An 18,288-nucleotide genomic window follows, 5' to 3' on the forward strand; every position below is an offset into this window, starting at 1 on the left:
TTATAAACAAAGTATTAAAGAAGTTATGTACAATTTAGCATCTGAAAACACTTGTTCAGGGCAGGGGTGTCTTACTGCCCCTTAAAAAAACTCAAAATTGAATTGTATAAAAACCTTACGTGATACAGGAAAAGTAAAATCTTATTTGACATCAGGATAAAAAAATACTTCTAAAATCACCTTTCAGTCTCAAAACATTGTTCCAAAAAATTTTTAATGTTGCATAGTGTAATCTTTAAAATGTATTCACCCCTCTGGTTAAATTTCGCAAAATGTTAAAATTGTGGTTGGTAGTCTTTGTATGTTTATGGTCCACAATAATTTTTATTGTGCTTAATTTATTTCACATACATAAGCATCAATATTAAAAAACACATTCACCCCTTAGGGGTTGAATTTTTAAAAATGGTAAGATTGTGGTTGGATTTTTTGTATGTTTATTATTGTGCTTAATTTAATTCTGAGATATAATTAACCTAGGGGTTGGTTTTTGCAAAAAAAAAAATATTGCTGTTGGTAGTTTTGTATTATTATTATTATTAATATTATTATTATTGGTACCCAATAACATTTCCAATGCTCGATCAGTTTCCAAGATATAATCATCGCAAAATGATATATACCTTTTTTTTCATCCTCTTAAGGGCGGAATTCTGTAATTATATATAGCCTAGTTTTTAAGTTAACCAGACACCTTTATAATAATAATAAAAAAAACATTAAAATCCGTCTACTAGTTTTTGATTGATGCTGGAACAAACGAGACAATTTTAAAAACTTTAATTTTGAGTTCTATGTAATGTTAATAGTCATTTCCAATAGTTTATTTCAACCAATGTACAGACTTTTTATCCTAAATAGTTTTATTATTAGTATAGATAATAGATAAAATATTTAAGATAGAACACTGATTGTCTGGATTATGTTTAATAAAATTAATTTCTTCAACCACCCGGAATTTTTTCGCTGTCCTAAAATTATTTTACTGAAGTAATTGGGGGCAGTAACATGTCACAGAAGTATGTGTAAAATAAAGGTGTTATTCCCAACTATTTCAATCAAATAATTTTGCAATAGCGAAAAAATTTACGGTGGTTGTAGAACTACATTTGATTAAACATAATCTACTCTCTCATTGTTCCATCTTAAATAATTGATCCATTATTTACAATAACAATGCTGTTCAGCTCTAACGTTAAAGACATTCCAGCTTTGGGAAGCAATTTAGACCAGAAGTCATGTATATGTTTTCCACTTATTTTATTGTGATGAACCTGCATACGAAGTTTGTCTGTCGAATTCAGACTCACACTGTATAGAAGCAGCTTGACAAATAAACAAACTATAAAAATCTTTTAAAATAAAGGCTTGGATGGACAGAATATTCCAGACCACTTGATTAGTTGCAGGTCCCATGATTGATGGATGGGTGATAGACGGCTGAAACTGATCACTGTAAGCCCAGCTTTAGCAATGCGAGCTAGTGACCACTCTTATACTATCGGAATTCGGGAAATCTTCAAGGCTTGGGGCGAATAATAATTTATCAGCATCGACCCGTTTTGCAACTAAGACTGCAAATATTCTTGTATGTCAGAAGGTTTAGAAATTTATAGAAAATTAGAGAGTAAGAACAGATGTAGACCATCCAAAGCCTGCTAAATGAATCAGATATCAGATGCAGTATAGAGTATATCAGTATATGAGATCTGGAGAAATAAAGAGGTTAGCACAGGATGAGGAGAGTTGTGCCAAATCAATCATGGACATTAAAAAGAACAATAATTTCTAAAATTATTTTTTATTCATATTTAGGTATATTTCCTAAAACATTGCACAACAATTTATTTATTAAAGAAATAATTTTTACAAAGGAAAACTAAACTATAAAATCTCACCACAAAATAAAATAATTGTTTTTAACATTAAATTACAAATAAAATACCAACAAATATCACAAAAAGGAAAAAAATGTTTTTGCATGTTTTAATGCAAAAATGAAGCACTCACAGTACACACAATGATTCAGATGGTATCCTCACTTGAATAGGAAACTGAAATAAAGAATAAAAAATGTTTAGAAGCATTCTTGCACAACACTACTATCAAAACACACCTTTAACCAATAAATCTTAATTTATTTTCTTTCTTTAGTTCTACTTGAGTTAACCACATGAGTAATATTCATTACAGTTAAATTGGTGTATTAATTTAGTATTCACATCCGCAAGATTGTTTATTAATCAAAATAGAAGCTTTAATCATTATTATTATTGTCTGTAGGAAATATGTATAGATAAAACTGCTACCAATTACAGAACACAGATTATTTTCACAAGGATTACCATAAAGGTAAGTTTTTGCACATTTCTTATTTTATTTGATACAGAAATTGTCTGCCCGAAGCTACAGAATTTTGTCAGCTCAACTCGAGGCAGTAAGTCATTTTAGACCCAATTAAGATTGACTCTTATATGAAAAAAAATTACTAGAATTAACTCAATTAAATGAAGTATTTTGAAAGTTGCGTTATCTCAGCGACGGATGCAGGGAAGGAATAGGGGAAATATTTTCCCCCTCCCAAGCAGTGAAAAAAAAAATTACATTGATTTAATGCCATTTTGATATGTAAGAAGCCATGTCACCTACAGCTACTAATGTAAGCCCATATGTCAGTGTGTGTCAATAGTAATGTAAGTATTCTTGAATACACATATTCAAATTTTTAATTTTTTTTTTAAAACATCCAAACAAAATTTTTTTTTGTGTCAGTTGCTTGATTCTCATGCACGTGCGAGTGATAATAACCCTCAACACTTGCACCCAAAATAAATGCAACAAAGTTTATTTTTGCCCTATTGCCTTCAAATTTTCCATTTTACCCAAGAATTGTAATTCCCGCAGGTCATATGACAATACAAAAGGGCAGAGAGCACAAAGAAACAGTAAAGGTGTCCACTCACCTGTAGGGGTAGCCGTGGGCCTTGGAGCGGAATATGGAGAGGATGAGGCTGAAGAATGTTGCGACCAGCACCAGGCCCACGATGGCCAGGATCCTCCTCTTGCGCACGTCGCCCTTGTGCGAGGCGGCCTCCGTCATCAGGATCATGCCGAGCACGATGGCCATGTCTGGTTACCAGCTCAGGGAACACACACTCGCTAGTGACCATAGCAAGGACTACGAACGAAGAGCAGGAGTTCCCTCAGGCTGTCCGAAGGCCTCACAACAGCACATCAAGTGCAGCGAGACAAGTCTCTGTACTTTTTCCATGACTTCAAATGGTACCATTTTTTACTTATAAATTAGCAACAGGTCAATGGTTGATCGTAAATTGAAATGTTTACATAAACAAAAATTAAGTGAACTAATAAAGGGTTACTACTACTCTTGTTTTCAATACTTCAAGTAACTGTGCCTCATTCATGCTAAGACAGTGATATTGGCTTTCACTGGCACTGTAAATTAAAGATTGCAATTTTAAACTCTTCTGGACAGTTTATTTGCCTTGCCACAAGAGCCACATACAGCTAAAGGCTTTAAAGCAATACATTTATCTATCAACTGATCAAGTACAAATGGGAATAACAAAGAGTGTTCAGACTGTGTATTAGTGTGTGTAATTTTGTGTTAGTAACATTGATTAGACCTTAATATAATCAGTGCTTCTGAGAAGTCTCTGAATACTTCAAGTTGTATTTCCCGCGCTAATGTGTATTGGCAACCATTATCCAGCATCCTCTGCCAATAGTTGGCAGCCCTGAACTTCCAGCCGGAAGTCAGTCAAATTTTTCATCATGGCGGTGAGTAGCCTCACGGTTAAATTGTTGTATTATAATGGCATCTATAATCATTATTGTATACAGTCCACTCAGTCATCACGCTATAACAAAGAGGTAGCTTTAATTGATTGAAAATTAATAAAAAAATTCTTATGATAGGAGACAGAAGTTTGACCATGATGAATTTGAAAGCACTTTTAACTGTTGCTGAAGCTGCAGGTGAAACAAGGGAGTATTCATATTATACCCTTTTATCTTTAGCTCTGAAAATTTATGAAATCATCACTTACAGTAATTTAAAGAAATGCAGAAGATCTCAAGGTGATAATTTGTGCAGATGATGTCATTACCTGAGGAAAAAAACTAAACTGTACCTGGGGAGAAAATCAACCAAATGTGTCAAGTGTTGGATTATAGATGAACCTCCAATGAGTAAGATATTTAAGGTATACAAGAAAAATAAAACAATAAAATGTAAAAAAAAGTTTGAATGGTTGATGAAGACATGAGGAAGTAAGATCACAGAACAAACACATCGAAAAGGAAAAATTAGGATTATGGTATACAACCACCTTTCAAAGTAACTAACTACCCTAATAAAGAGAATAATTTGAAATAGTGCTCTTTTTTAACCCACGCAAATGTTTAATTTACACATGTGCACAATTGCAATGGCTTGTGTGTAATATTCTAACATTGAATACACTGCAACAAACTAATGTGATTAATCAAAAAGGATAGCTTACAGTTTCCTTAATAGCTATTTACTTCCTTCATTGCTACTGAGGTACAATGATTAATGTTACGTGAATATATTTCCCACACCCATGGTTGTTCAGCCAATGTTTTCAAGTTAGCAGCAGCTTTGATAAGACAGGGTGGAAGCTTTCAGGGCAAGTTTACTTTGTGCCATGCTGTGCTAGTGGTAAACGTGTGCTTAATGATTCAAGTTTGTGGTTGCAGACAAGCATTTAGTAAAAACAGAATTGGAATTACACTAACAGATTAAATCTTTTCTGGTCATAAAAAAAATACATTTTTTTTTTAGCCATTGAAATAGACCTTCTATATTAATAACACAATTATTTTGTAACTCAGAAAAGTTGTTAGTTTTTATTTAGTAAGTAGAGATAGACAAGTCTCCTAATTATTTTTAAGTAGAGTTCGTACATCTGAGTCTAGCTCAAGTGGTTGCAGAAGGTTTACTCGTTAGATGTAAAGATTATTAGAAAGATTATGCTACAATACTAAGGATCAAATAAATAATACTTGCAGAAACTTCCTACAACTACATATTATATTTTTATCAATTTTGAACGTAGTTCCTTATTGTTTCTGAGCATGATAGAATTTAAACAAATAAATGTTATTGGCATATAGGTTTTAATATATTTTTTTTTTTTTATTTTTTATTAAATAATTTGGTACTTCTGTAAAGGAGTGGATCAGGGAAATAAATGGCAAAATAACTAAATTGAATGGTTAGTTTCTTAGTTAGGTTTAGGTTGGCCACATAAATTACATATTACTTATTTGATATGTATTATTGATGTAGCTAACCTAACAAACCTTTAACTTTAGTTATTATTAGGCATACATTCTAGAATTTGAAACTTTTTACTAATTAAGTAACCTAAAAAAAAATCTTAATTAATGGACATTAAACAATTTGTACGAAGTATAAAATTTTCGAAACAAAAACACAATAACTCAATAAGGAGAAAGATTTAATTCAGTAATTTTTCCATTTCATTTAACCATTTTATTGGTTTAAACTATATCTTACACTTCAAAAATGAAAATACTTAGGCATTTTCAAAAGTAATACCATGTATATTTAAAAAAAAAAAATGGTATTCATCTGATTCAAAATGTGTATCATCAATGAGCTAAATTCATACCATGTTAAAGTAGCTAAGTACTTTTTGTACACTTCCTTTCAAGTTTCTGTTCATGAAGATTTCATTACGATAAACAATATGTTCATGCCAAGTGAATGCCTAATAAGCCCCCTTTACGGCAAGCTACACAATTAACAAATTGCAGGAAACTATTCCACCCATCCTATCACAAACAACTCTGTTTTGGTTGCTTCCAAAGCTTCTTCCATTATCGAGCTGGCTAGGTAAGTAGTGCTTGCCCTTCACCCCTGACTTCCTTCAACTGTTTCTATGTCTGCAGTGCTGCCCGGAGGAGCACCGTAATCATTCTCCAGTGGATCACACCTCCAACTGTGCTATTGCATATCAAAATGTTAGAGGTTTGCGAACCAAGTTGAAAGAATTCTACAAACATTCTTGTAAATTCTCAATATGACATTATCTGCCTCACTGAAATGGTTCAACGATTATAGTGTTAATCCTCATTATTTCCTGACCATTTTACAATTTTTCGAAACAACGAAATACGTTACTGCCAACAAAATAAATAGGTGGTGGTGTATTGATAGCAAGTAACAAACTACAATTTATATCAGTCCAACCTTTAAATAAATGTAACTGTTCTGGTATATAAACTGTAAAGTTAAGATTCAAATTATCTCTAACTAAATTTATGACTCTCGGCAACATTTATTTATCCCCTGACACATAGCCTAATCTATATTCTTCCTATTTTGAATCTCTAGCAGAAAACCTCTTCACCTGTCTAGATGACATTGTTATTAGGTGATTTCAATATTCCTGGTGTTGACTGGTCTAACAGTAACACCTCTCATATCTTGCATGCACATGTGAAATACAAGGCTCAGTATCTGATTAACTTTGCATCTAGTCTTGGCTTAAATGAATGTACAGTAAACTCCCTATTATCCGCGGTGCGGATTATCCGCACATGCTACTATACAGCACATATGTAAATCTGTATTTTATTACATATGAGCAAATTCTAACTCTACTGACGAGTGTATTGTGTGCAGTATACAGTAAAACACCACAGGCCTTCTCGGAACTCACGCAGTAGGCTGGCACGCGTTGCTATTTTTGTCTCTGTTGCGCTTTGTTTCTAGTCGTATGGTTGCTTTGACGAGCGGACAGTCAGCCCAGGTCGCTCCCCTCCCCTTCCATCTCCCTCATCATCATGGCCTCTTCCTTTCTTTCTCTCTGGTCTATTGACACGCCCACCTTCTTCTCTCCGCTCACCCTTTTCAGTTGACACTGAGCGTGATTGCTGACCAGTCGAAGTTACATCATGTTTTAGGGTTTAGTGTTTTTCGTTATTGATTTAAAATGGCAGAGAAGCAAAAGAATGTCGTGTTGATGATTATACAAAGACTGGAAATTATCACTAAAGTATAAAAGGGCGCTTCAAGGAGGCAGATGTGTATGGATTATAGAGTCGGGGAAACAACAGTGCGTGACTTTTAAAGAAAAAAGACAAACTGGTAAACTTTGCATCAATGTCGGACAATGATTCTGCGATGAAAAAACGAAAAACTATGAAGAGTTCTACCTTTGAAAATCTAGATTCGGCATTGGCGGAGTGGTTAGCTTAGATGCCAAATGAGGGTACCCCTGTAAATGGTCCTATCATCGCGGCTAAGGCAAAAACATGTTTTTGATCTGTTAGGGCTGCGAGGAAATTTTGATGCGTCGTCTGGCTGGTTAACTCGTTTTAAGTAGCGTCATGGAATTCGTGAGATTGTACTTCATGGAGAAAAACTTAGTGGCGACCAACAAGCAGCTGTTGATTTTCAATATGAATTTGAAGAATTTGTTTTAAACGAGGAGTTATCCTTTGAACAAATTTACAACGCAGATGAATCGGGACTCTTTTGGAAATGTCTTCCCACTCGCACTTTGGCATTTGAAAGTGAATGTCAAGCGGCGGAGCATAAAAGCAGCAAAGAAAGGATAACCATCATGTCGTGCTGTAACGCTACGGGTGGTCATAAGATTAACTTCTTGTCATTGGAAAGTCCAAAAAACCAAAATCATTCAAGGGCACTAGAGCAGAAAATTTGCCAGTTGATTATTATAACCAAAAGAAAGGATGGATGAACCAAAAAATATTTCAAGAATGGTTCGAAACGATTTTTGTTCAAGTGCGTAAACACCTTAAAGCAAAAAATTTGCCTAAAAAGGTTGTGCTGTTGATCGACAACGCACCTTCTCATCCAACTACAAGTGTACTGAAATCTTCTGATGGACAATTTTTTTGCAAAGTTTCTCCCCCAAACGTTACCTCGCTAGTGCAACCCATGGACCAAGGAGTCATTGCAACAATGAAAAGAACGTACGTACAGACCCAAGCTGCTAATGTCCAAAATTGAAGAAGGTTGTGATTTAAAAGAGTTTTGGAAACACTACAAAATCCTTGACAGCATCTACGACATTGCATCTGCATGGGACTTAAGTGAAACCATTAACTCTGAATAAGCCATGGAGAAAACTCTTTCCTAATGTCGAATCAAATGATAATCTAAACCCTTTTGAGTTGTGAAGAAGAGAATGAAGATGTTGACACGCCCACAGCAACGCTGGCCGACTTGGTAAAAACAGTTCCGGGTGCTGAGAATGTCGACAGTGGGAACATTGCAGAGTGGTTGGAGTGTGACGCTAACGAGCCGGGGTTTGAGTGCTTGACAGATGAGGAAATCGCTAACAAAGCAAGGGGAGAGGGCACGAAGGAAGAAGAGCAAAGTGAAAGTGAAGAAGACGAGCCCAGTGCGAAGGCGCGGATGACTCATGAAGCGGCTTTGCAACACATTGTCGGACTGCTTCACTATTTAGAGGAACGAGACGACGATGCGCAGTTGGCTGAAAAACTTATGTTGCGGAAAATCCAATCAAGAATTAAGAAAAGATGTTTCCAAAGCAAGAAACAAAAGCAAGTGACTGATTTTTTCAAAATGTTGTAAATTTAAAGAGTTGTGCTTTTTTAGTGTCTAATGAAGTCTCTGAGTACGTACAGTACTGATTCTTTGTTATGAAGTAAGTACTGAGCACTTTTATGTTTACTTTAATGAAATGTATTGTATATTAATTAGTCAGTAAAATACTAAAATTTTAGCATAATTTAAAAACTGTTAATTGTAACTTTTACTGCACATAAATTATTAGATTTTTAAGTTGAAATTAATGTTTCCTTTTTTGTTTCCCATTTTCAGCTCTTTTGCGGATTATCCGCGATTTTCACTATCCGCGGTGGCCCTGTCACTTAATTTCGTGGATAATCGGGAGTGTGCTGTAATAACACCCAGCCTTACAAAAACATTTTTGATATTTTCTTCACAAATTTATCCCAATGTAAAATATCTCCTGCAGTTGATGTGCTTGTCAAAGAAGATATGTACCATCCAGCATTGAATATCAATCTCTCTATAGACTATGTCAACGGCTATAATAAACTATCCTCTGTATTCCGTAATTACAAAAATGGTGACTTTTTGGTTTATACAATTCATTAAATAATCATGATTTATGTAAAACGTCCAATGTTAATGATCTCATCGAACAACTAAATACCTATTTGTGAAAATATTAACCTATTCATACCTTTGTCTACCAAAAAGCGTCTAAATATCCTTATTGGTTATCATATGATCTAAAACAAGCACTGAAATAAAAAAACACTTCCACAAACTTTACAGAAGAAATAACAAACCAACATGATTTATTACATTAATATTTTCTTATTACTAGAAACAAGTAAAACTCCCAATCGAACACAATTAAATTCATTGGTCTCCTATGATTAATAATAATAATATTAAAAATAACCCAAACAAATTTTTGGTGCTTTGTGAAAATTATGAAAAACAGCAATCATGAAGACATTTTATTAAAATTACAGTAAAACACAGTTTTAAAGAACTTCATTAGAGCGAATAATTCATTACTACGAACTATGCATTTGGTCCCATCAGACGTCCATATAACATAACGTAAAAAAATTTCACTAGTACGAATTTTCTTGCTCATATTTTAAAAATATTCTATATTCATTTGAACGAACACTTTTCTGCCTGGCACGATAAACGACAAACGGATAAAATCGTCGCCATTCACCCACAAACTGCCATCTTATTTATTTTGATACGTGCCATAGATGACTGCAATGGACTAGTGCTGAAATGAATGCACAAAACTGGTGTGGCGACTAAAGCGCTGCATTGTGGTGTTCGCTGACATTACTCTTTGTTCTATGCTCGCACGACATGTTTAACCGTACATTGTACAGTATTGCTACACACACACCTCTGGTCGTTTCCTTGTTTATTGTTTAAGAAACATGGCTATACTACGAGTATAACTTATTTTTACATGTGTCGGGTCCATTTGTTTTTTATAGTTTAAAAAACAGTACTACTTAACATGTCTTCTAGTAAATGAAAGGTGATTGATGTGAAAATGAAACTTGAAATATTAAAAGCAGTAGATGAAGGATTTTTTCTCAACAATTTAAAAATAATAAAATTTTTTTCCTAACTTTTAAATTTTATATTTTTGATTTATTACAGCATTTTTGCAAACATCTTGTCTTGATTCCAAAGGTAGGCTTACTGTTTTGGAAAACAACTTACGTATATCTGTATAGTACATATACATACTAGTATGTATGTATGTAGTGTGTATCTTGATCCCAAAGTATAGCTGTTAAAGTAATTGATGCTTGTACCACTCATATTGGTATTAGATTTTCTACTTTGTTAATTTAACAAGATTGAGCCCAAATCAGGCAATCATTGTGATTTCGGTATAAACTTCATTATAACAAACTGCCATAATTTTGGTCCCTTCATGTTCTTTATAATGAAGCTCTACTGTAATGATAATGTCTCAAATGATCCTGTCTTACTATCCAATGTTTTTGCTTTGTATTTTTCCAGTGTTTATGTGAAATCAAATAACAATCCCCACATACCTTTTACCAACAAAAACAATGAAACAATATTGATACCTTTCATATCTAAAAGCCTTATTCTCTGGGGTATCAAAGCTCTCAAATCTTCTAGGTCTACAGGTCCAGATGGCTTTCCCAATTTCATTCTAAAAGGCTGCTCTAACATACTAGTACCTCTTCTAAGACATTTACTTAACTCCACTTTAAATTCTCAAGTTTTTCCCAAATCAATGGAAAATTGTCAAAGTAATCCCCATTCACAAAAACATCTCTAAATTAAATATCTCTATTTACTGTCCCATATCCTTACTGAGTGGTTTCTCTAAAATCTTTGAAAAAAATAATGTTGAAACTTTTAAATTTTCAATGAAATAACAAATTGTCTAATAATCAAGATGGATTCAGAGCAGGAATGTCTACTTCTACCAACTAAATCTCTTTCCTTAAGACATATCACTTCTGTTTTTGCTATTTTTGTGCCAAACATAGATAAGTGTTGATTAACTTGTAGCAACAGAAAGTACATGGGAGACATTAAAAAATGTTCGGTAAATATGTAGTTGGGCAATATGTGTTAAAATAAAAATTTTTTAATCCGAAAATACTTTTATTCTATGCTCTTTAACTTCCTCTTTTCATTAAAGCCGACGGAGATAAGAAATTACAAATCAAATTTTTTAATTTTCATCACAATACCTGTGCATTCTGCGGCATTCACATTTGTTTCTTGTTTACGAGTATGAAATTTTTTTTTATTTGAGAATGTTGTCATGTGATTGTTGCGTGATAGGCCAATATTCAAATGAACCAATACGTGATTATTTATTAATTTATTGTTCAAAACGGTGTGTAATTACAACGGTCACTTCCGCCATTTTATCATTAGATGTTGTAGTCGTTCTGGGTATTCGTGTATCATTATCGTGTTACATTCTCTTTTTGAAATGGCCTGTGTTTCTGGGATTAGTCAGCTATGCGGCGGGTGTTCCTTGCATGTATTCGAGTTTATGCATTTGTGTGATGATTGGAAATTGTTGTTTGAATTTTTAGTTGATCATGGAGTTTTAGTAGTCAGGTAAAGTGCAACCAATGTGGGACGGTAATTGAGTTGGTCGAGGACAGTGATTTTTTTCAATGTCACCGGACAACAATAACTCGTGCCAATAAAAAAGTTATAATGGTACCCTGTTCTTTGAAAAAATCTTTCAGAAACGGCACGTGGTTCTCCAAAAGTCATCTTTCGGTTAAAACGATTATGAAGATAACTTATTTTTTTTTAACAATTCATCACCCAAATACAGTATTCATTCAGATGAATTGTAATGTTAGTTTGAAAACCGTCGTAGATTGGGCATCCTTTTGCAGGGAAGTTTTAATTAAGTGGAGTTTGGACGTAAATGTAGGGAAATTGGGTGGGCCGGGGAACGTTGTCGAAATTGATGAGGCTAACATTGGTAAGCGTAAGAACAATAAGGGGCGAGTCATCCAGGGTCAGTGGGTTTTTGGCGGAATCAAGAGAAATAGTGATGACATTTTTCTCATTCCTGTCAAAGATCGTACTAGCAGAACGCTCCTGCGTGTGATCAAGAAGTACTTTTCACCTGGAACAACAATTATAAGCGACTGTTGGCGTGCTTATAATTGTCTTTCTCAGCATGATTATCTTCACCTGAAGGTAAATCATAGTATGAACTTTGTTGATCCCGACACAGGGGCAAACACCCAAAGAATAGAGAGACTTTGGCGGGAAGTAAGGCAGAATGTACCTCGATATGGTCGACGAGTGGACCACTACGTCGGGTACCTTGGGGAATTCATGTTACGTCGGAGATAACGCGACGTAGGTGAACGACTACATCATTTTCTACTAATGGCAAAGGAATTGTACCCGCCTCTAACTTAGGTGAGTTTTTAACATTTCAAATTTTAATGTTTTATTTGTTATTTGGATATTGTTGCGCAAGTAATAAGTAAAAAAAAAATTACGTGAGTTCCTACTGTTCATCCTTTGTCCCGGTTTGTTAGGTCAGGTCAGTTACATTATAAATACTTTAAAACTAAACAACCATTAAAATTAATTCATATTATTTTTAATTTCCGCTTAGTTTGAAAGTAATTATAATATAACTGACCTGACCTAATAGACCATTTTAATTAATTAGGCATTCATGAACACACGGCAAAATAAAAAATGGCGACGGTCAAATGATTGCACAGGCATAGCTGCCAACCTTTCATGCCAGTCATCAGTAATCACTCGGAGGCATATCCAGGATTCGGTGTAGTGAGTTGCCGAGGAGGGGGGGGGGGGGGGGGGGGTGTTTAGTCACCCCATCCCCAACACCCTTGTTAATAACACTACAGAACACACATTAAACTACATTTTTCAGCATAGGCCCACTGATAACAGCATTTTGAAATGAAGAAATGCACTCTTCACATAAAACATTGATGTTGTGCATCATACACTTTACACTAACATTAAACTCTTGAAGTCAGATGTTTTGTCGCATGTTTTTCAGCCTGCAACTGTTTTTGGGAAAAATGTTTCTTGAAGCACACTTCCCCATCTGATGCAGTCTTTACTTTTTGAATTAGAAGTGCAGAAAGAGACTCTGTTGACAATGATGGCCTAAATTCAGTATGATTTTTTCGCACAGAACTAAAAATTCGCTCTGTGGAGGCATTGCTATGAGGGACACTCAATAATGCAAACATTACTTTACTTAGGGCACTGTATTTAATTTGACCACTTTCATTTTTCAACTGACTTATTTTCCACCAACTTTCATCAGACCTTGAACAATTTACAATGTTGTCTGTGAAATTTTCGAATTGATAGGCTGCAAACTCTTCTTCGAGCCTGTCACGCTCACTTTCTTCTATAAGTTTTGGAAATCTATGGACGAAATACTCTACAGAAGTAAATGAAACATCTTGCCTAACAGAAATGTCAGCTACCTCTGCATGTTTTAAGAATACGTCAGTAAGAGGAAACTTTTTCAAAATGTAAATACAAGCTGCAACATAAAACTCCCTCACAGAAGAATAGAAATTTCTAACATCTATATCTTTTACAGACTTTTCCTGTAAGTATGCCCTGGTTTTCGCACCAATCACCAGCTCCGAATCAGACTTTTGATTTTTAACCTTCTGAAATTCAACCTCTGTGATTGAAGTGGCTCCAAGTTTCAGAGCAGATGGTTTGATAAACCTCATAAGTAAGTCTGTCAGAAGACCAACAAACTTTCTTCTCAAGATGTGTATGACAGGGGCTTCCTGCTGTAAATACACATTTACAGAATTAAAAACTGGGAGAACAGACTCCACAAAAAATAACAGTACAGTTTTGTGACAGGATCCTGCATTAATGACCTCAACATTGAATGCTGTTTATTTGTTGAATCCACTTTCAGAAGAGGACCATAACAGAACAACATTAGTAAGGCTTCCCACTGGTCTACAACCTGAGTAATACAATCAAGCAAAGAAAGCCAACGTGTACTTACATACTTCAAAATTTTGTGATTTTTCATCCCACAAATTTCTTGGTACACCTTCAAAGTATTCTTCCTCTTAGAACTTTTTTCTAAGTAATAAAATAGTTGCACTAAGAAGTTTTCAACATTTACTAACAGATGTGAGGATGCCTTCTGAGCTGCCAAATGTACTAAATGGCATGAACAGCACTGCATTAAAACTGCAGGGTGGTGTTCTTTTACAAAGGATATTACTCCTTTTGTTTCACCTGTCATTGTGTTTGCATTATCTGAAGAAAATGCAATGCAGTTTTCCCATGGAATTCTGAGAGAAGAGAGCTCTTTATTGATAACTGAAAAAATTGCTAACCCGGTGTTGTCACTAGTTTCCAAAACCGACAAAGGTATAACAGATACCTGACCTCGAGCTGGATTGAAAAACGAAACAACCAAAGGGTACAGCTTCACAGAATTGGAATCAGTACTTCCATCAGTTGCCAATGAGAACCGGCACCTGCTGCAAAATAGAAACTATTTCTCTTTTTGATTCACTTGCCATGTGCTGGACCAATGCATTCGTCTTGGTTCTAGCACAACCATATTTATGCGCAATCTTTGAATCAGGAAACATAGCCCTAAATAAATTACCTGCGTGGTCGGAGACCGATAATGGGATATTATGCTCAACTAGAAATGAAGTGAACAACAACTCTGCATTCGTAACATCCGTATCGCCACTGTTTACAAAAAAAGACGAAATTGATTTATTGTCTGATTTCACTTTCGCATAATCTCGGTGTTTCTTGCATTCAAAATGTCTTCGGCAGTCGTCTCTACCTCCGTGGGCAACCGAAAAATCACTATTACAGACGTTGCAGAATACATGATTCTCAGACACACATGAACGTGAAAAACACAGCCATTCAATTGCATAAATGTCCCGGTATTTTTGTAATACAGGTGTTCTTTTGCTAGTACTTTCACTCCGCACAGCAGCACGCTTCATCGTATTTTCAATGCCACTCTGAAACAGTAAAATAAGTGACGCTGCCACTCTTAAACGGTAAAATATGTGACGCGTCGCCCACGCAATCCAAACATAACGGCCATGTTTACAGTTAACACGAAAAGGACGCCAAGACTGCTTGAAAAAATCGCTGCAACAGCGCTACTATTGCAAGATATTGACAGCGATAGCTATCGTACTCACAGTGTCAGCGATATTGTTCTATAGTAAACAAATATTACGTAAACGGCTTTTTGTGGTTTTGTATAAAAAAAAATCAGTAATACTTTCTTACCAACCCGTAATTCAGTAATATATGTCACTACACCGTAATAATTACGGACAATCCGTAATGGTTGGCAGCTATGCACAGGTCTTGTATTGCAAAATAAGAATGGCAATATTTCCTTAAGTATTTGTAATTTCTTATCTCCACCCGGTTTTATGAAAAGAGGAAGTTAAAAACCATAGAATAAAAGTATTTTCGGAATTATAATTTTTTTTAACAAATATCGCCCAACTACATATTTACCAAATTTTCTTCTCAAAGTTTTTTTGCTGTTTTCCAAATCTATTGTGTAAGGCTGCATTTTTAGTCCAATATGACTAGATTTTCAGTGTTTTGAGACGTAAATAGCGGTATATATGTTATAAGAGTAGTGTAATTATGTACAGTAAACAACATACTTTTAGAAAACTGCATAAATTGCAAGAAAACTTAAATATCACAAATTCAAAGAGTAAATGTAAAGTTTCTGCAAAATAGTGGTATGTAAATTTATGTTCATAGCAGATGTCAAACATGTATTGAGTTTTAAGAAGAATACTGTCTGGTAATTTACAATGTACTCAACTTTCAAGTAGAGTTGAGCTTTAGCTACTCGCTTGATTTGGTTAAAGTCTTTGAGTCTCGGCCCATCTCTATTAGCAAGGAAATATGTATAAGACTTATGACAATATGGCCCGTGAATTATTTTGTATATTTTATTTATAATGTTCATGTATGTACTATAAATGTATTTAGATGTATCATTAGAAACAAGATTATATGGGGAATGTGATAAAACCGAAATATCACCGAAAAGCATGTAAAACACCATATACCACCGAAATGCAAGTTAATACATCATGTAGCACCAAAATGCAAGTTGCATCATGGAATTAAGAAGCATTTAACCAAAACTTAATTCAAATAATAAAAAAGGGCATTTTTAACTAATTAAGGCATTTCTTTGAGGGGCAAATTTGTAGTGAAAGAAGACGAAACAGTGAGCTGTAAGGTGCATTACTAACAGTAACAACTGGTTTTAAAACAATAAACACAAAAGACTAATCTGAACATATTACAGACATAAAGCTATGACTCTTGAAAAGAACAGAAAAATAATATTGCAAGGCAGCTAAAACAAATGACGATATAACGGAGAGTCCAAAGGTCAAATTACTAGATTAAACAAATTAAGAAGAAGCAATTGAAATGATTTGGGGACATCACAAGACTGGAACAGAAAATAATGCCTGTAACTACAAGAACAATAAATAAATAGAATGATGTGAGAGCCAGTTGCAGGAGAATATGCTAAACGACCCACTGAAGTGGTCACATCAAATAAACAATGACAATGCTGATGTTTCATGTGGTAAGGGACACATCTAGTCAGTTCTCTGCTAAAGATGTTGCCAAGGGGCAAACTGGGTCATCAACACCTTGCCGTAATGAATAGTTAAGTCTAGATGCATCAAGGATACTGAGGACGATGACGATGTAGGTCTCGAGCACAAACTGCCCTTGCGAGGAACCATGGATGTATGCCACACCTCCGGATGATGTCTTGTGGACGAACGGTGGCCCTCGTATGTGATTCCACATCTGGCCGGACACCATCACTAAGCACACAAACTGGAAAGAAAAAAAATAAATGTAACTATGCAAACAAGGATCTTAAAAAAAAAAAGCTAAAATTTTAATTTTCATGCAAATACAAACAACACAGCATTTTGTGTGCACATACTTGAAGCCACAAGTAATCTATGGGTTAAATAATAAAAGGATTACTTGTAACCGGCCAATAATCCACGGCTCCACTCGTGCAATTTCAGGGTATGCTGATATTTTACCACTGTAAGTTAAGTATGCGATTTATTCAAAAAAATTTTACTAACAAAATGGACACTATAAATTGTCAGGTGTATAAAAGATTCAATTCATAATAAATCATTTAAGAATGATAATTAATAGTCTTTATTTGTATGACTTTTTAATTTTTAGTGAAGATTAAGTATCTGATTTTATAACTCGCTTTTGCCAGCAACTTTTTCTGCATGGGCTTCAGAATTGGATCCAGAGGGGTATGAATAAAGGAAAAATGAATTATAAAAAAAAACATACACAGAAGAAATACATCATCCAAACTTAAATATCAACATCACATTAGATACTTACCCAAATAATATCAATCTGTCTTCTGTATTTAGAAATTACAAAATAGGCAATTATTTTGGTCTCTACAACCCTATTAAAAACCATGACTGGTCACATTTTTATAATTCTACAGATGTAAATGACCTCATTGATCAACTAACAAACTGTATTTCCGAAAAAGTTAATACCTTTTTTCCACTATCTTTAAAAGTCAAGTCAAAATACCATCTTTGGTTCTCAAGTGAATTAATACATGTTCTAAAATCTAAGAAATATTTTCACAAGTTCTACAGAAGAACCAATAATTTATTCTACTATTCACAGTTCTCTCATTTTCAAAGATTAGTGAAATCTCTAATAAAGCACGACAAAATCCATTGGACTTGATCTACGAACAATAATATTAACAAAAACCCTAAAAATATTTTTGCGTGTATTTATAATTAATAAAAGATGGTTATTATGAACAACTATCTCATAGAAAATGGTGATATTTCTAATGATGCTAATGTAGTATCGAATTTGCACAGTATTTTTCTGTTTGACTCCAAATTCTATTCCCCCCATGACTACTTTGGTCATGTCTTTTGAGTCTATATCATTCCTTTTATTTCTGAGAGCCTAATATATTGGGCTATCAAGGCTTTAAAATCAAATAAATCCACAGGTCTCGATGGCATACCCAGTTTTATTTTAAAAGGTTGTTCCCACCTTTAGTACCTCTTAGGCATCACATTTTTAATATCAGTTTGAAAACA

General features: G+C 34.4%; 1 protein-coding gene across 1 annotated transcript in view; it reads right to left on the reverse strand.

Moving 5' to 3' along the window:
- Positions 1 to 1,785: 1,785 nt before the first annotated feature.
- LOC134531110 (tumor suppressor candidate 3) overlaps positions 1,786 to 18,288 on the reverse strand; it is a 44,737-nt gene continuing 28,234 nt past the window's right edge. The window contains exons 6-8 of the mRNA XM_063366660.1: positions 16,858 to 17,008; positions 2,964 to 3,129; positions 1,786 to 2,054 (exon numbers count right to left, since the gene is read on the reverse strand). Coding sequence (XP_063222730.1) covers positions 2,039 to 2,054; positions 2,964 to 3,129; positions 16,858 to 17,008 — 333 coding nt within the window. The 3' untranslated portion in view covers positions 1,786 to 2,038. The remainder of the gene's footprint in view (positions 2,055 to 2,963; positions 3,130 to 16,857; positions 17,009 to 18,288) is intronic.

Source organism: Bacillus rossius, chromosome 3, assembly GCF_032445375.1.
Source record: "Bacillus rossius redtenbacheri isolate Brsri chromosome 3, Brsri_v3, whole genome shotgun sequence".
Taxonomy (NCBI): Eukaryota; Metazoa; Arthropoda; class Insecta; order Phasmatodea; family Bacillidae; genus Bacillus; species Bacillus rossius.